Source organism: Tursiops truncatus, chromosome 12 (genome assembly GCF_011762595.2).
Source record: "Tursiops truncatus isolate mTurTru1 chromosome 12, mTurTru1.mat.Y, whole genome shotgun sequence".
Classification (NCBI taxonomy): domain Eukaryota; kingdom Metazoa; phylum Chordata; class Mammalia; order Artiodactyla; family Delphinidae; genus Tursiops; species Tursiops truncatus.
The window spans coordinates 46,314,456-46,334,640 of record NC_047045.1 but is presented as its reverse complement, the minus strand read 5'-3'; the positions used below and the strand labels follow the sequence as shown (position 1 = coordinate 46,334,640).

The following is a 20,185-nucleotide window of genomic DNA, read 5'->3' as shown; positions in this document are numbered from 1 at the left end:
CATTATGTAACTCCACAAGTTGTTCCCAGAGTAACTGTGCTAAATAAAAAGCACAAAAAGGGAAAGCAACAAAATAAAAAGAAAAAAACTAAAATACAAGCAAGCTACCACACAAGTTCTCTCACAGAATGAGCCAAAAGGTATCAATAAGGATAAATGAATACTATTTGCAAATCCAATACAGCCTATAAGTGAAACTGAAAAAGCTCATTTCAATAGTATAAGGAGAATCTACAGTGCTCTAGTTTATTGCTCACAAGAAAATAATCTACATACAAGTCTGGGTGATGCTAAAAATCTTTTTCACTTATTACAGATAAACCTCTTCAATTATATGATTGCAGGATATAAGGAATAAGCAAAGTAGTCATATCTATATACAATCATAGAATAGCCTAAACTCTAGTATAACTTGGGATCAAAATAATGATTGTAGTAAGGAAATATTCTTATATCAGTGATTGATAACTTTTATTTATATGATGTTTTAACCATTGACATTATATAATTTGAAATAAAGGCAAAGTGATCTCCCAGGCTTGGTTCAAGAATCACAAATAAAAGCTTGACTCAACCATATAATATAATAGGACTTAAGACAGAAAGTGAATATTTAATGGAAATATATTGAGAGGAAAAAATACTGACTTAGATTCATGTGTTATCCTAAAATAAATTCCATGTGAGTTAAGTTAAATATCTTAAGACTCCAATCAGAAAAATCTAGCCAATAAATAAAATAATTTTCATCAAATCTCTGTGAGGACAATGACTTTGTAAACTTTGAAGGAATAGAATATTAGGCTGAACCATTTATTAATTATAAAAGAACACAGTTTATCTCATTAAATTAAAAAGGTAAAAAGGATGGGAGAAAAGCTGTATTAAAATAAACTATAAAATAAAATTCAAATTTTTACAAAAAATGACAATTTTCAATAAGTGATGCTGTGAAAATGATAGCTACATGCAAAAGAATGAAACTGGACCACCATCTTACACCATACTCAAAAGCTAACTCCAAATGGATTAAAGACTCAAATGTAACACATGAAACCATAAAACTCCTAGAAGAAAATATAGGCGGTAAGCTCCTCGACACTGGTCTTGGCAATGGTTTTTTGAATTTTGAAGTTGATGCCAGAAGAAAAGACCACAAAAGTAAAGATAAACAAGTGGGACCACATCACACTAAAAAACTTCTGCACAGCAAAGGAAAACATCAATAATATGAAAAGATAACCTATGAAATGAGAGAAAGTACTTGCAAATCATATACCTGGTAGGGGCTTAATATCCAAAATATATAAAGAATTCATACAACTCAATAGCATAAAACCAAACTATCCAATTAAAAAATGGGCAGAAGATCTGAATGGACATTTTTCCAAAGGAGATACACAGATGGCCAGCAGGTACATGAAAAGATGCTCAACATCATTAATCATCAGGGAAATGCAAATCAAAACCACAACAAGGTATCACTTTACACCTGTTAGAATAACTATTATGAAAAAGACAAGATAAGCGTTGGCAAGGATGTGGAGAAAGGGAACCCTTGTGCAGTGTTGGTGGGAATGTAAACTGATGCAACCACTATGGAAAACAGTACAGAGGCTCCTCAAAAAATTAAAAATATAAGTGTTGTATAATCCAGCAATTCTACTTCTGGGCATTTATCTGAAGAAAATGAAAACACTAACTCAAAAAATATATGAACCCTCATGTTCACTTCAGCATTATTTGCAATAGCCCAGACATGGAAGCAATCTAAGTATCCATCAAAGAATGAATGGATAAGAAAATGTATATGTATATGTGTGTGTGTATATATATATATATATATATATATATATATATATATATATTCATTCCACACACAGTGGAATATTATTCAGCCATAAAAAAGAAGGAAATCTTGCCATTTGCAACAACCTGGATGGACCCTAAGGACATTACAGTCAGTGAAACAAGTCATAGATAAAGACAAATACTGTATAATATCACTTATATGTAGAATCTAAACAAACAAACAAACAAACAAAAAACGAGCTCATAGATACAGAGCACAGACAGATTGGCGGTTGCCAGAGGCAGCAGGTGGGGGGTGAATTATATGGGTGAAAGGGGCTGCCAAAAGGCACAAACTTCTAGTTTGTACAAGCTTTGGGGAAGTAATGTACAGCAATGGGGACTATAGTTAATAATACTGTATTGTATGTTTGAAAGCTTCTAAGACAGTAAATCTGAAGAGTTCTCATTACAAGAAAAAAATTTTTAACTATGTTTCATGACATGAACTAAAATTATTATGCTCATTTTGCAGTATATACAAATATTGAATCACTATGTTATATACATGAAACCAATATATCACTTGTATCTCAATTAAAAAAATTGATAGTAATTATAAATTTTTGACTGCTTACCATATGCTTCTTCAATGAGGGCACAGTATGGATTAATGCCTATTCCATTCTGCTTACATTCTTGTTCTCCAAGACGTAAAATATTTTCAAGTCCATTTAAAGCCACTTGGACTATTTTAGAGTCCATAACAGTCAATAGGTCACAAAGTGGTTTAATGCAGCCTAAGGCTACCAAATACCTTCAGAGTAATTAAAAAAAGAAAAGTGGGGAAAAAACATTTTAAAAGATTTAAATAAATATTATTTATAGCAATGACATGAAAATATTCTTCAGCGAAATGCTACATAAACAATTAAGTATTCCTATACAATCTAAAACATCAAAAAATTTAAATTTTCACTTACATAGGAACCTGAAAATTCTTACTCTCCTAGTTTCATAATTTAACATAATTAGCAATAAATGGTATTACAAATATTAGAAAAAAATACATGCAAGCAAATTGGTACTTACACCTGTTTTTGCATAGCATATGAGCACTAAGAATAATGGGCTCAAGGTTTATTTTTGGTTTTGATTTTTATGGTTAGTTAGCCCATGAAACACATGGAGTCATATGGGGATAGGTAGAAATGAAGATGGAGAAGACATCTAAATCAAACTTCAGGAAATTTCCCACAAAAACAGTTGTAGTTAATGTTCTAAAACATCTGCTATGTTTCAGAAGCATAGACGGCTTCTAGGAGCAAAACAGGCCATGTTGTGAATAATTTTAATAAATAATGATCACAAAAACTATTCTACTCATTTCCTAATGCTTTTTTCCTTTTCTAGTTGTTATTAGCTCCTTAAAGTAACTGATTTGTTCACTTGGCAAAAAGTCCACATTAAGCATGTCCTGAAGTCCATATTAAATATGCTCTAAAGCCAGGCTGCATGGCTTCAAGTCCTAATTACACTCCTTATTAGTTGTGTGATTTTTGAGTAACTTCTCTGTGCCTCAGTTTCCACATCTTAAGTGGGAATAATAATAGTACCAAACACAGAAGGTTGCTGTAAGAATACTGCAGGTATTCAGTAACAGTTTCCATCCCCCCACCCCCTGGCTTTTTTAAATGTGCATACCTTCACTGGAGCACTCACTTGCCATATACTATTATTACTGTGACTGATCAAATATAATTGCTGAATGAATAACTATCTCACAGAGTTATAAAGTTAAAGAAAAGAAAATACTTGAAAGTATCTGATGCACTGCTGATGCTCAATAATTGAAACGACTTAGCACAACAACTGGCACTCAGTAAATATTAGTGATATGCATGCTGAACCTTATCTGAGATCAAGACTTCTTCCCATATATGTAGAGTTAATGAAATAGTGAAAACTGGCTAGAAAAATAATGATCTCAGTTTGGACACCTGATTCATACTAATACTTTTTTTTTTTTTTTTTTGCGGCACGCGGACCTCTCACTGTTGTGGCCTCTCCCGTTGCAGAGCACAGGCTCCGGACGCGCAGGCTCAGCAGCCGTGGCTCACAGGCCCAGCCGCTCCGCAGCATGTGGGATCTTCCCGGACTGGGGCACGAACCCGTGTCCCCTGCATCAGCAGGCAGACCCTCAACCACTGCGCCACCAGGGAAGCCCCATACTAATACATTTTAAGGAATAATATACGGAACAGACACAAAGATGAAAATAAATTGAAAAAAATACAACTGTTTATAGGTGGACAAACTTTGGGCCCCTAAGCACATAAAAATAACACCAGCATTAAAAAAAATACAAGTTAGAACAAATGAAAGACCTTGTTTTATTACTGCTTGTATTCATGACACAAATGAAATGGAAATAATACTAATTAAATCAAAGAAGAGGAATGGAAAATAAAAAGCAGACAGATGTTATCAACATGTAGAGATATGAATCTGAGAAAAGAAGATAACAGTAGAAATGAAGGCAATAATAGACAATGATCTCCCAATAAGTAGATTTCAAAATCCTCTACATGATTTGTAAAATGGCATAGCAGACTGACTTCTTGTTTTATAAATTAAGAAATAAATCAAATATGCATTAGAAAATATTTCCTAAATAGTCACTTCAAGAAACCTAAAAAGTCCTGAGTTTCATGAAGGGATCCTCAGAACAAGAAGATTCTGTAGGAAGTCAGGCTTTTATAGAATTGCAAAGTAGAATTTTGCTATCAAGGAAAAAAGAGTAAAAGCAGGGAATTCCCTAGCAATCCAATGATTAGGATTCTGTGCTTCCACTGCAGAGGGCATGGGTTCTATCTCTGGTTAGGGAACTAAGATCCTGAAAGCTACAAGGTGCAGCCAAAAAAAAAAAAAAAGAGTGAAAGCAGAAGATGAAAAGAGATTTAGGAATTGATAATAAAAATTATAATAAATTATAATAATGATAATAGCTAATCTTAGTACAGACCTTAACGTTTAGGCACCATGCTAAAGCACTTTAAATGTACAAATTACATTTAATTGTCAACATACTACCACAAGGTACTATCCATTACTGAATCCATTTAAAAAATGAAGAAAACTGTGGATTAGAGAGACTAAATGACTTTGTAAAGGTCACACATCTTTTATTAAAGGAACAGGATTTGAAAGCAGGCTGACTTCAAAGCCCATATACCTATTATTTATATTGTTAGTAAAAGAAACAAATAAACAATAAAAGGCTAGAATCAAAAAGCTATCCTAAGAAAAAAAAAGAATAATTTATGGAAAAATAAAAGTGAGACACTATCCATAGGTAAAGCTAACAACCAATTAGGAATGTCTGTTTCAATTTTATTTTAAATAAGTGGATATTTAAATTTATTAGCCATTTTATAAAGTTACATGCATGTGATTTTAATGACCTAAAAAATACTTAATGCCCATGATAGTATATTTTTCAAATTAACACAGGCTTCTTCGATTTTTTAAACCTCTGATTTTTCATAAGTAGTCTGCCAAGGAGAATGATGTTAATTATACTTTAAATGAAAAAAATAAACCACTGTGAATGAATAACTGATATAACAAATGCTGTCATTTCATATTAGAAATGCTTAAGAAACTTAGAAATAATGTTTTAGTTTCATCAACAAATAAAAAATATGTATTATTTGAAATTTTGTCCTATTTACATTTATAGAACAGTTTAAAAAATCTGTTTCACACCTTATCTGTTCTGGAGTGCCTCCTGATGTCGCATTAGTTATCGCCCAAGCTGCTTCTTTCCTGGTGCGAAACTCTGCTTTCTGAAGAATCTCAATTAATACAGGAAAAATATTTGCATCTATAACACCCTGAGGAGAAAAAATAATCATAATCAATGCAAATACTATTTTAAAAATATTAGGAAGTAGATGAATTTTGAAACTTGTTGGCTTTAAAATGACTTTTTGGAAACACCTTTGGAAATATTTTATTTCCAATCTTCCAACAAACTTTCACATACTTTCTTTTTAAGACTGGAGAATATATTAGCAGAATATAAATTTTAAAGATGATAAAGCACCAACATATGATTGATCAAAATGCATTAGTCATCACTGACTCAAGGAGCTTGATGGGACACTAACAAATCATTATTTAAAAGCTTTGAGAGGAAGATCATTGCCTAACTTATATTTAAGCCTAATAAAATTCAATCCCTTTTTAAAGACTAAATGTCAGGCACGGTACTAGAATGCCTACTACAAGTAAATGTTATTATTTTAAAGGAGGAAAGTCCAGTTTTTAAAACACTTTTCAAGAATCTTTTAAGAATCTTTTTTTAGTAACTCACTAAAAACAAATCACTGATAAAATGCTGACTTTCGCCCAAAATGACTCCTGAGATCTTCTTGTTTTTTCAGATCTGAAAGGTATTTACCTGAATCTGAGCTCTATTTCCAGCAGTGATGTTTGAAACAGTCCAGCAGGCTTCTTTTCTGATTGACTCCTTTGAGCTACTCAATAAGTGTAAGAGACAGGGTAATGCAGAGCAATTTAAAATTACCTAAAACAAACAACAACAACAAAAAATGGAAATAGAAAGTTTTATTGGAGAAAAACTACACAAAAATATACTAATTATTTGGTACAGATGAACCGGTTTGCAGGGCAGAAATAGAGACACAGATGTAGAGAACAAACGTATGGCCACCAAGGGGGGAAAGCAGGGGGTGGTAGTGGTTGGGAGATTGGGATTGACACAGCTACACTAATATGTATAAAATAGATAACTAATAAGAAACTGCTGTATAAAAAATAAATAAAATTCAAAACTTCAAAGAAAAATACTATTTAGAAACACAAAAATCATTCTGCATTAAAAATCATTAACTGCATTGAGAAAAAAGAAAAAAGCAATTCCTCTCAAAGTAAAACTTAAGCACTTGCTGTCTTCTACCCTCCCAATTTGCCAAAAGTTGTTCAATGTTGGTGTAGTGAGGTGCCCTGCTCTCAATCCACTCATCTGCAAATAAAAGCAGCATATTCAGAGGTGTGTCCTTCAAGTTTACAAATACATTCACAGTTCGACTGATACAACTACTTGAAGGGAGATTTAGTGATTGGTCAGCAACCATCCTCTAAGTTTTGCCAAATGAAAAAAATATACAGGGAAAAATATATCTGTCTATCAACATATCTCAAACAGTCTGAAAGTATCTAATTCCATAACTGTTACGAAACCTTAATGTGTATAAGTCTGTTTGTTTCATTAAAATTTTTACTGTTCCATTTTCCATTTTCCTTTTCTAAGTAAGTATAGTCTGCTTTGTCTCTTTACATTCTTTATTCCATGGCAAGATTAATTATGTTCCATTTTCACAGTACCCACAATGATTTACATTAAGTTTACTTGGTTAAAAACATATGAAGCAGTGCACCGAAATTCTGCTCAAAACAGTGTATGTTTAGAAGTGCATTTTATTTTAAAGAGCTATTTTAAATTAATAACTATCAATTTCTAAAGATCTGTTTGATAACTAAGGTAAGTATCTAAATATGACCTTAAAATATTAAAACTGAAAGAATGTAGATTAGAATAAAAAGTTTACTTTATGATGGCAAACAAAGGAGGATTTAATGTTTCAGAGTTTAAGCTTCTGTCTTCAAGAAAGACCACCCCACATCTGAAGTCAATCTGACAACACACCTTTTTTTCTTGACACCTCACCATCCTCCAAGATAGGCAGACAAAGACACACACACACACACACACACACACACACACACACACACACACACACACAGAGTTAGTTACCAATCTGGAAATGTTTCCTTGCTATCATTCCTTCCATTCTCATAATCAGTCTTCAATTTACTATAAAAGGCCCTTCCATTTCCAACCCCACTTTTAACCTATTTATAACCAATCACCATCTCACTAGCAGTTTCTTTACCAGTCAAGTTTCACGCTTCTTAAACATAACTCACACGTCTGTCTCTGTACCTACAGTCACATGAATTTCTTCTAGTCTGCTGAAATTCTTCTCCACTTTTAAGATTTAGCTTTAGTTCCAACTCCTTTATAGAATCTACAGAGTTCTCAGCACACTGATCTCTTTTTTAAATTTTTATACTATTTACTGACAAATCAGTTCTCAGCAAACATACTACCTCAGGTAATTTGCTTTGTTTCAATATATATTTTCTCCTCAATTGAACTGTAAACCCCTCAAGAGCTGAACTCCTATCTTGTACTTCTTTACATCAATATAGGTCTAGGATAATGCTTTCAGATAGAGGTATCTGAGATGGATTGCTTACTATCAAAAATATGCTTACTGTCACATTGTAGATGCCTGCATAATTATGGTAATAACATCTTGATTAATATGTAATCAAGTGGTATGAAACATGATAAACTTCTTAAAGTTCATTATGTCACCAGTTCATCACATTAAAGTCTGAACTCACCTGTGTTTGTATATCATCACCAGTCACAATATTACCAACTGCTCTTAATGCAGGTGATACAACTTTATAATCATTGTGCCTAAAAGTAATAAAAATATGAACTTACATACTATACTAAAATTTAAAGAAAATTTGCAAAAATTGTACAGAAAATTCTTGCATACTCTCTACCCAGAGATCCCATTCAAGTTTCACTAATTATCTCAGTAATATTCCTATAACAAAGAATCTAACCCAGAATCACGTGTTGCACCCATGTCTCTCTAGCCTCTTTCAACTCAAAACAGTTCCTTAGTTTTCCCTTTGACAATCACAAGCTAGTTATTTGGGGGTTTTTTTGTTCAGTGATTAAGACCAAGTTATATGCTTTTGGCTGAGGTCACAAAAGCTATACAGTCTTTTCATTACATAGTATTGGATGGCATATGGTATCTATTTTGTCCATTATAGTGGCACTGGCCTCTGGTCACTTAAGATGGTGTCTCCCAGATTTCTTCACTTTAACACTACTGTTTTTCCCTTTATAATTGTTTTGTGAAGAAATACTACTTTTAGACTATGTAAAATCCCATTCCTTAACCTACTTTCACCATAAGTTTTAGCATATCTTGATATTTATTGTCTGAATTATTAATAATTATTAGTATTGTTGCCCATGATGATTTTCTAATGCTATCACTTCAACTATGTGTCTTTTCTATCTATTGATCTATCTACTTATTTTAGTGTGGACTCATGGATTCCTATTTTATTCAATAAGTTATGTTACTACAATTTATTTCAATGCTCAAATCATCCCAGGTTTAAGCAGTAGGAGTCCCTTCAAGTGGACTTCTGTGGGCTTTTGACATTTCTCTATTCTTTGAGTACTCATTACTTTCTGGGTTCATCTTATTTTTTTCTCAGTCCCAGCCCTGGAGTTAGTCATTTCTTCAAGAACCTGTTAACTCTATGTGGTGGAGAATAGTGTTTAAAAACCAAGATTTATGCATTTGGTGTGCTCATCTTGTTAGTACAGATGTGTCACTGCTCTCAGGCCCCTAAGAGGACACATAACATATATACACATATATTTACATATACATTTTTTTCTATATCTATCTTTTTATGATGAAAGCCATGAGTTCACACTGATACCTCTATTTCAGATCTAATAACACAAGATTATTTTGGCTTTTCTCCTTTTCATATGTATATCTCCATTTTCTAAGAATAAGAAGCTGGCTTCCATGATCATAATCTCTCTATATATGACCAGTCTTCTGATCCAGCTAAGCTGCTATCCTATCCCAGAGTGTGTTGGCTCCAACCCCTGTTCCAGCCTGCTTACCTGCTCTGCTCTAGTGGGTGCCATCCTTAACCTGGGTCCTGATCTGATCCCCCTGTTGGATCTGCCTTCCCATCCTCCTCAGATGCTGTCCTCAAGCTAGGGCTACAACCCCTTATCGAACCTCTCTTTTTCTACCATCTACCTTGTTTAGGCCTACCTAATGGTTTTCTGACAAAAGAAGAAAGGATGAAAGATTATACATTTTTTTAAAAGAAGAGGATGAGGAAACTACAATATCTTTCTAAAACAAGTTTTCTTACAACTTTTTAACTTCTTTGTAAAGCAAATCTGTTCTTTTTAAAGAAGGTAGCAATAACAGCCCAGCAGAAAGAAACATGATCTTTAATACAAGTGAAATACTAAATGTTTTTCACTGCATGGACTTATACACAAATTAATTACTGTAATGAACAATTAACTAGATTATTGGTTCTGTGAGAGCAGGAACTGTATTCCATATATCACTAATACATTGCACAAAACTAGCAGGTAATAGGCATTTCATAAATACTTGTTGAATTAAGTCCCGCCCATTCCTGAAGAGATTAAAACTAGTAAAATTCATTAACAAACTGATTAGTTCCAAATAGAGGATATAAGAACTAAGTTTAAGGGTCAAATTCTCAGTATTATAGCTATTCTGCTGAGTGGACTTGGTAGCTTTTCAATCCTTCCTGAAGATATTGATTCTTGAGATGTTTAGAAGGCCATTACTCTAACTGCTAAACTTAAAACACAATCATACACTTATTAACCATAAATTATAGTTACATCAAAAGTTCCACCAATCTTCGACAGACTCCAGAATCAATGACAGCTTGAATTTTATCATTGGATCCATCGGAGAGATAAGAAAGGGCCCAACACACATCTGCTAATACATCTGGGTCACTGCTAAACAACAATCGTGACAGGACATTTAAGCAAGGTGAAACCTGGAAGGGAAGAAAGAGCCAGTATTTAAAATTTTTCTCTATCTAAAACAAAGTTTCTTTAGGAAAATTGTTTCTACTCTGTTTAAAATGAAAATTTAATGCTACAAAAATACCAGAGAAACTAAGACATTCTATTGTTTTAAAATTATGATCATGAAAACTATATATAAATATGAAACTGATTATGATTCCTATTTATCTTATATTGAATAAGATATGTGGTAATTTAAAGTTCTTAAAAATAATTAAATACGTATTTGGGATGCCCTGTCTATGTCCAAATCATACACACACACCCTCAATGATTTAAAAAACAAAGTCCTACAGAGTTCTAGTTTTAAGAAAGTAAAATAAAAGCATTTGTTTCTGGCTTCTCAGAAACAAGGAAAAGAAGAAATAGCAATACAAATCTCATCTTTGAGGAGTCCAGTAGACATTTATACCTGACCACAACTGGTGAACTACAGAAACTGAATTTTGGGGTATCAAGCATAGAGGAGGTTGAAATTAAACACTGGATTGGAAACTATAGAGATTAAGTAAAAGTTACATACTGATTGAATTGAAAACTTCCAGCCCTCTTGCAATTCCCAGCTCCCAGATCTCCAGTGGTATTACCTAGTCAACCCAATCTACCCACCTTCCAATAGGAGAGTGGAAAATCTGTCTCTAGAGAAACAAAACAGTTTTAGAAAACATACTGAAATTTTGAGTTCCTCATAGAAAATATGGTTTTGCTGCCCAATTATCCTACAATGAAGCCCATAAGATAACAAGCCTGTACACCCATCTTCCAATCAGCTTTTTAGTGTCTGCCTCCTGAGTATTTCCAGCGTGTCAAGGATCACCAGATATATGAGGAGAGCCTCCAGTAGGAAAGAGATCAAGACAAACAAACAATAAACAAAACAAAAATGTAGACAGACATCAGAAAAAAGAAAACTTCCAAAATTATAAATCCACAGATAAGAACATTTGCTGAAACCATAAAAGAACAAAATTCTACATGAAGATGAGCAATCAAAGAACAAACAAAATTATTGTTGAGAATATAAAATATGATTGTGGAAATAAAATTTCAAAAAAATCTGAATGATAAAGGAATCTGTCTCATAGAAAATCACAGAAAATTTACTTAACAAAAGTCTTAAGCCCTATTAATGTGATATTACACTGTAAGTTTGGAATATGTAAGTAAACAAAAAAGACCAAGATTCCTAACTCTAAAGAGTTTACATTTTAGAGGAAGATTTTTTTTTAAGTTAATATAAATAATAAACACATATTATGTTAAAAGGTGTTAAAAAATGAAAGTAAAATGTGGGGGTCTGTGGCTGGGGGATAGTGATAGATTACACTAAATACAGTAGTTAGGGTAGAGCTCATGGAACAGGTAACTTCTAAGCAAAGACTTAAAGAAGAGGGAATTAGGTAGATATTAAGCAGTGTTGTAGGGCAGTGGCTCTCAAAGTGTGGTCCATGGACCCCCTTGAAAACTTTAGGGGGTCTTTAATGCCAAAACTATTTTCATAATTATACTAACACATAATTGGCCTTTTTCATTTTGTTGACATTTGCATGAAAAATATAAAAGAAATGGTGGGTGTCATACAGAGTGAAGTAAGTCAGAAAGAGAAAAACAAATACCGTATGCTAACACATATATATGGAATCTAAAAAAAAAAAAAAGGTTCTGATGAACCTAGGGGCAGGACAGGAATAAACATCCAGAGGTAGAGAGTGGACTTGAGGACACGGGGAGGGGGAAGGGTAAGCTGGGAAGAAGGGAAAAAGTAGCACTGACATATATACACTACCAAATGTAAAACAGATAGCTAGTGGGAAGCAGCTGCATAGCACAGGGAGATCGGCTAGGTGCTTTGTGACCACCTAGAGGGGTGGGATAGGGAAGGTGGGAGGGAGGCACAAGAAAGAGGGGATATATGTATACATATAACTGATTCACTTTGTTATACAGCAGAAACTAACGCACATTGTAAAGCAATTATACTCCAATAAAGACATTAAAAAAAAAAAGAAAGAAACGGTGGGTAAAACTATCAGCACATTTGCACAAATCAAAGCAGTGATACCAAAATGTACCACAGATCTTTGTATTCTTCATGTCCACACACTTGTAGTTAAAAGTGGGGAGGAAGAATAACCTTGAAGAAGCAGTAAAAATTACTGATTTTATTAAATCTCAACCCTTGAATATATGTCTTCTGAATATATTGTGAGATAAAATGGGGAATACCCATAGAACACTTCTGCATATCAAAAAAGTAAGATGGTGATCCCCAGGAAAAACACTCATTTGAGTTACAAGCTGAATTAGCTATTTTTTCCCATGGGAATATCATTTTTACTTAAAAGACTGTTAATCGTTAGTCTTAGATATTTGGCAGACATTTTTTTTTGGAAAATAAAGTGAGCCTTTCCATTGTATATCTTTTGATTTTATGTATGTGCAAATATTGTCTAGTCAATAAAAAAAAGTAATTACTAAAAAAAGAGTAAAGTCCCTTTAATCTCTAAAACTCTATAATAAGGAGACTTAAAAGTTTATGTAGACAGATTCCTTAATTTTTGTATTTTACAAATACCTTACTGAAGTTTGGAGGAGGATTTTTGCCTCTACATAAATTTGAGAGGGCCCATACTGCATTTCTGGTTGTTGTAAGTCTGTTTGAATTTGTTAATAACCTGCCAAGAAAAAGAAAAAAGGAATTGTCACTTTACATTCATTTTTCCTCTTTAGCTGTTTTCTACTATCATAACATAAAAATTCTTAATATATTTTAGAAGGAATTCAAACCGACCTGGTAAAATAGGAAAAGGAATTTTAAAAAATTCATTATATTTCCAGAAACAAAAATAAACATATCACAGCTCTATTTTGAAAATTTTAAAAATATGACCTGAATGGATTCTTATAAGATATAAAACATGTTCAAAATAAAGAGTGCTATGGTAAACTGACTTATTAATTTCTATATATTTTAAAAAGAGTATATTATTAGATTACTTTTTTTAACCGTGAAAATAATACACTATACAAATTCATGAAGTAAGAACTACAGAGTCAAAGTGAATGAAGATCAGCTGTTGAGAAGAGAGAGTTTGTTTTCTTCTGTTTTGTTTTAAACAGATTGCCTATCTTAGTATTTTCATCTGCAACCTGCTATCAACCTGCTAGAAGTACAGAGAACCTAGCTTTAAAAAAAATTCTTGTTCTGGAGTGACTTCAGCAAAAATGGTAGAGAAGGGAACTCTGGGGGCCTATCCTTCCCCAAAACACCAAAAAAATTTTGCAAACTCTGTCAGAATCAACTTTATCAGAACTCTCCAAGAAAGTAAAAGTTCACAATAAGCAAGTAAACTTTTAATCAGGAAGGGGCTGAAATGTGGTAGGAGAGCTTTCTGGCAATATAACTTGCCTTTGCCCAATACCCTCCCCAGCCTGGAAGCAGCCTTGAAGACAAAAGCTGGAGTTCCCACTGTGAGTTCTGGTTCCAAAAGGGGCTATGGAGACTTGTTTCCAAGGAATTGTGTTTCTCTGTTTTGACCTGTCTGGGTACTCCCTGAAGGACCAATGAAGGGCTTGCCTTTGTTTTGCCTAACCAGGAACTCTCTCATTAAGATGAATGTCTGATTTGTCATCAAAAACCATGGAGGACAGAAGGCAATAATATTTGAAGGGCTGAAAGAAAACTGTCAAAGAAGAATTCTATATCCAGCAAAATTATACTTCAAAAATGAAGGAACAACAAAAGCTGAGGAAATTCCATCACTAGTAGATCTGCTTTATAAGAATAACTATAATAACTAAAATGTCCTGAAATAAAAGGACAATAAATAATGACTCAAGGCCATATGAAGAAATAACATAACTAAAAATAACTACACAGGTAAATGTAAAAGGCAGTATTATTTTATTTTTGGTTCATAATTTCTCTTTTTTCTATGATTTAAAAGATACATACATAGAGCAATAATTACAAATCTATGCTAACAGGCACACAATGTTTAATAATGTAGCTTGTGACAACAGTAACTTATTGTACGACAGAGATGTAAAGGAACAGAGTTTTTGTATAATATTGAGACTAAATTGGTATAAATTCAAAGTTGTTGTTAGTTTAAGATGTTAGTTGTACTCCTTAGATTAACCATTAAGAATGTAACTAAAAAATATACTAAGAAAGAAATGAGAAGTAAATCAATACAGTATATTACCAAAAAAAAGAAAAATCAATTAAACACAAAAGAAGGCAAGAAGGAAGGAACTGAGGAACAAAAAAAGATTTAAGCCATAAGACACATAGAAAACAACAAAATGGTAGAAGTACTTCCCCATCAGTATTTACACTGAATGTAAATGGACTAAACTCTTGACTTAGAATTAAAAGGCAATGACTGGCAGCATGCATTTAAAAAAAACAGAAATAAACAAAAACAATTCATGAACCATCTGTAATGCACTCACAAGACACTCCTTTTATTTATTTATTTATTTTAATTTGTGTGTGTGTGTGTGGTACGCGGGCCTCTCACTGTTGTGGCCTCTCCCGCTGCAGAGCACAGGCTCTGGACTCGCAGGCTCAGCGGCCATGGCTCATGGGCCCAGCCGCTCCGCGGCATGTGGGATCTTCCCGGACTGGGACACGAACGTGTGTCCCCCATATCAGCAGGCGGACTCTCAACCACTGCACCACCAGGGAAGCCCAAGACACTCATTTTAGATTCAAAGATACAAACAGGTTGAAAGTGAAAGGGTGGCAGAAACATTCCATGCAAGTAATAATCCAAAGAGAGCCAGGGGAGCTATACTAGCATGAGAAAAATGGATTTAAGTCAAAAATTGTTTAAGAGATAAAGAAGAACATTATATATTGATAAGAATGACAATCCATCATGAAGTTATAACACATAGCAACAGAGCAAGCATACAAAGCAAAAATTGACAGAATTGAAGGGAGAAATAGACAGCTATAGAATCATTGTTAAAAACCTCAATATAGGGCTTCCCCAGTGGTGCAGTGGTACACTCCATGTTAGATCACAAAGCAAATCTGATATATTTTCAAAGATTGAAATCATATAGAGCACAACGAAATGAAACAAAAAATCACTAAAAGAAGGAAAATTGGAAAATGCACAAATATGCGGAAATTAAGTAACATACTCTTACACAACCAATGGGTCAAAAAAACTTCCAAGGAAATTAGGAAATACTTCGAAATAAATGAAAATGAAAACCCAACATGCTAAAACCTACAGAATGCAGTGAAAGCTCAGAGGAAAAATTATAGCTGAAAACACCTACATGAAAAAAGAAGATCTCAAAAAAATATAACATAAACCTTCATCTTAATTAAGAAACTAAAAAAATTAGAGCAAACAAAACCCCAAGCTAGCAGAAGGAAGGCAATAATAAAGAGCAGAAATAAATGAAATAGAGAAGAGAAAAACACTAGAGAAAATGAACTAAATCAAAAGTTGATTCTTTGAAAGAAAAATCAACAAAATAAACAAACTTTTACCTAGACTGACAAAGAAAAAAAGACTTAAATTAGGAATGAAAGTGGGGATATTACTACTTATCTTTCGGAAATACAAATAATTATAAGAGAATACTATGAACAATTGTAAGCCAACAAACTGGATAACCTAGAAGAAATGAACAAGTTCTCAGAAACACATAAACTACCATGACTCAAGATGAAACAGAAAATCTAAATAGATACATAACAATAAAAGATACTGAACCAGTAATCAAAAACTTTCCAATAAAGAAAAGTCCAGCACAAGACAGCTTCACTGGTAAGTTCTACTAAACATTAAAGAAATCCTTCTCAAACTCCTCCAGGAAATAGAAGAGAACATTCCTACCATTTTTTTTTTTACATCTTTATTGGAGTATAACTGCTTTACAATGGTGTGTTAGTTTCTGCTTTATAACAAAGTGAATCAGTTATACATATATATATGTTCCCATATCTCTTCCCTCTTCCGTCTCCCTCCCTCCCACCCTCCCTATTCCACCCCTCTAGGTGGTCACAAACCACCAAGCTGATCTCCCTGTGCTATGCAGCTGCTTCCCACTAGCTTATCTTTTACATTTGGTAGTGTATATATGTCCATGCCACTCCCTTGCTTTGTCACAGCTTACCCTTCCCCCTCCCCATATCCTCAAGTTCATTCTCTAGTAGGTCTCTGTCTTTATTCCTGTCTTACCCCTAGGTTCTTCATGACATTTATTTCCTTAAATTCCATATATATGTGTTAGCATATGGTATTTGTCTTCCTCTTTCTGCCTTACTTCACTCTGTATGACAGACTCTAGGTCCATCCACCTCATTACAAATAGCTCAGTTTTGTTTCTTTTTATGGGTGAATAATATTCCATTGTATATATGTGCCACATCTTCTTTATCCATTCATCCGAAGATGTACACTTAGGTTGTTTTCATCTCCTGGCTATTGTAAATAGAGACACAATAAACATTTTGGTACATGACTCTTTTTGAATTATGGTTTTCTCAGGGTATATGCCCAGTAGTGGGATTGCTGGGTCATATGGTAGTTCTATTTGTAGTTTTTTAAGGAACCTCCATACTGTTCTCCATAGTGGCTGTACCAATTCACATTCCCACCAGCAGTGCAAGAGTGTTCCCTTTTCTCCACACCCTCTCCAGCATTTATTGTTTGTAGATTTTTTGATGATGGCCATTCTGACTGGTGGAATATGATATCTCATTGTAGTTTTGATTTCCATTTCTCTAATGATTAATGATGTTGAGTATTCTTTCATGTGTTTGTTGGCAGTCTGTATATCTTCTTTGGAGAAATGTCTATTTATGTCTTCTGCCCATTTCTGGATTGGGTTGTTCGTTTTTCTGTTATTGAGCTGCATGAGCTGCTTGTAAATTTTAGAGATTAATCCTTTGTCAGTTGCTTCATTTGCAAATATTTTCTCCCATTCTGAGGGCTGTCTTCTGGTCTTGTTTATGATTTCCTTTGCTGTGCAAAGCTTTTAAGTTTCATTAGGTCCCATTTGTTTATTTTTGTTTTTATTTCCATTTCTCTAGGAGGTGTGTCAAAAAGGATCTTGCTGTGGTTTATGTCATAGAGTGTTCTGCCTATGTTTTCCTCTAAGAGTTTGAAAGTTTCTGGCCTTACATTTAGGTCTTTAATCCATTTTGATCTTATTTTTGTGTATGGTGTTAGGGAGTGATCTAATCTCATACTTTTACATGTAGCTGTCCAATTTTCCCAGCACCACTTATTGAAGAGGCTGTCCTTTCTCCACTGTACATTCCTGCCTCCTTTATCAAAGATGAGGTGACCATATGTGCGTGGGTTTATCTCTGGGCTTTCTATCCTGTTCCATTAATCTATATTTCTGTTTTTGTGCCAGTACCATACTGTCTTGATTACTGTAGCTTTGTAGTATAGTCTGAAGTCTGGGAGCCTGATTCCTCCAGCTCCGTTTTTCTTTCTCGAGGTTGCTTTGGCTATTCGGGGTCTTTCGTGTTTCCATACAAACTGTGAAATTGGAGGACGATGTTGGCTGTGGGTTTGTCATATATGGCCTTTATTATGTTGAGTAAAGTTCCCTCTATGTGTACTTTCTGCAGGGTTTTTATCATAAATGGGTGCTGAATTTTGTTGAATGCTTTCTCTGCATCTATTGAGATGACCATATGGTTTTTCTCCTTCAATTTCTTAATATGGTGTATCACATTGATTGATTTGTGTATATTGAAGAATCTTTGCATTCCTGGAATAAACCCCACTTGATCATGGTGTATGATCCTTTTAATGTGCTGTTGGATTCTGTTTCCTACTATTTTGTTGAAGATTTTTGCATCTATGTTCATCAGTGATATTGGCCTGTAGTTTCCTTTCTATGTGACATCCTTGTCTGGTTTTGGTATCAGGGTGATGGTGGCCTCGTAGAATGAGTTTGGGAGTGTTCCTCACTCTGCTATATTTTGGAAGAGTTTGAGAAGGATAAGTCTTAGCTCTTCTCTAAATGTTTGATAGAATTCGCCTGTGAAGCCATCTGGTTCTAGGCTTTTGTTTGTTGGAAGATTTTTAATCACAGTTTCAATTTCAGTGCTTGTGATTGGTTGGTTCATATTTTCTATTTCTTCCTTATTCAGTCTTGGCAGGTTGTGCATTTCTAAGAATTTGTCCATTTCTTCCAGGGTGTCCATCTTATTGGCATAGTTGCTTGTAGTAATCTCTCATGATCTTTTGTATTTCTGCAGTGTCAGTTGTTACTTCTCCTTTTTCATTTCTAATTCTATTGATTTTTGTCTTCTCCCTTCTTGATGAGTCTGGCTAATGGTTTATCAATTTTGTTTATCTTCTCAAAGAACCAGCTTTTAGTTTTATTGATCTTTGCTATCGTTTCCTTTATTTCTTTTTCATTTATTTCTGATCTGATTTTTATGATTTCTTTCCTTCTGCTAACTTTGGGGGTTTTTTGTTCTTCTTTCTCTAATTGCTTTAGGTGCAAGGTTAGGTAGTTTATTCGAGATGTTTCCTGTTTCTTAAGGTAAGATTGTATTGCTATAAACTTCCCTCTTAGAACTGCTTTGGCTGCATCCAAAAGGTTTTGGGTCATTGTGTCTCCATTGTCATTTGTTTCTAGGTATTTTTTGATTTCCTCTTTGATTTCTTCAGTGATCACTTCGTTATTCAGTAGTGTATTGTTTAGCCTCCATGTGTTTGTATTTTTTACAGATCTTTTCCTATAATTTATATCTAGTCTCATAACATTGTGGTCAGAAAAGATACTTGATACAATTTCAATTTTCCTAAATTTACCAAGGTTTGCTTTGGGACCCAAGATATGATCTATCCTGGAGAATGTTCCATGAGCACTTGAGAAAAATGTGTATTCTGTTGTTTTTGGATGGAATGTCCTATAAATATCAATTAAGTCCATCTTGTTTAATGTATCATTTAAAGCTTGTGTTTCCTTATTTATTTTCATTTTGGATGATCTGTCCATTGGTGAAAGTGGGGCGTTAAAGTCGCCTACTGTGAATATGTTACTGTCGATTTCCCCTTTTATGGCTGTTAGTATTTGCCTTATGTATTGAGGTGCTCCTATGTTGGGTGCATAAATATTTACAATTGTTATCTCTTTTTCTTGGGTCAATCCCTTGATCATTATGTAGTGTCCTTCTTTGTCTCTTCTAATAGTCTTTATTTTAAAGTCTATTTTGTCTGATATGAGAATTGCTACTCCAGCTTTCTTTTGGTTTCCATTTGCATGAAATATCTTTTTCCATCCCCTCACTTTCAGTCTGTACATGTCTCTAGGTCTGAAGTGGGTCTCTTGTAGACAGCATATACATAGGTCTTGTTTTTGTATCCATTCAGCCAGTCTGTGTCTTTTGGTGGGAGCATTTAATCCATTTACATTTAAGGTAATTATCAATATGTATGTTCCTCTTCCCATTTTCTTAATTGTTTTGGGTTTGCTATTGTAGGTCTTCCCTTCTCTTGTGTTTCTTGCCTAGAGAAGATCCTTTAGCATTTGTTGTAAAGCTGGTTTGGTGGTGCTGAACGCTCTCAGCTTTTGCTTGTCTGTAAAGGTTTTAATTTCTCC

At 33.9% G+C, this 20,185-nt stretch overlaps 1 protein-coding gene across 1 annotated transcript in view; it reads right to left on the bottom strand.

Annotated features, from left to right (window-relative positions):
- KPNA5 (karyopherin subunit alpha 5) overlaps nt 1-20,185 on the bottom strand; it is a 44,733-nt gene that overhangs the window by 1,449 nt on the left and 23,099 nt on the right. The window contains exons 8-13 of the mRNA XM_019929633.3: nt 13,161-13,260; nt 10,391-10,554; nt 8,290-8,368; nt 6,257-6,382; nt 5,560-5,687; nt 2,430-2,608 (exon numbers count right to left, since the gene is read on the bottom strand). Of these exons, the coding sequence (XP_019785192.1) occupies nt 2,430-2,608; nt 5,560-5,687; nt 6,257-6,382; nt 8,290-8,368; nt 10,391-10,554; nt 13,161-13,260 (776 nt within the window). The remainder of the gene's footprint in view (nt 1-2,429; nt 2,609-5,559; nt 5,688-6,256; nt 6,383-8,289; nt 8,369-10,390; nt 10,555-13,160; nt 13,261-20,185) is intronic.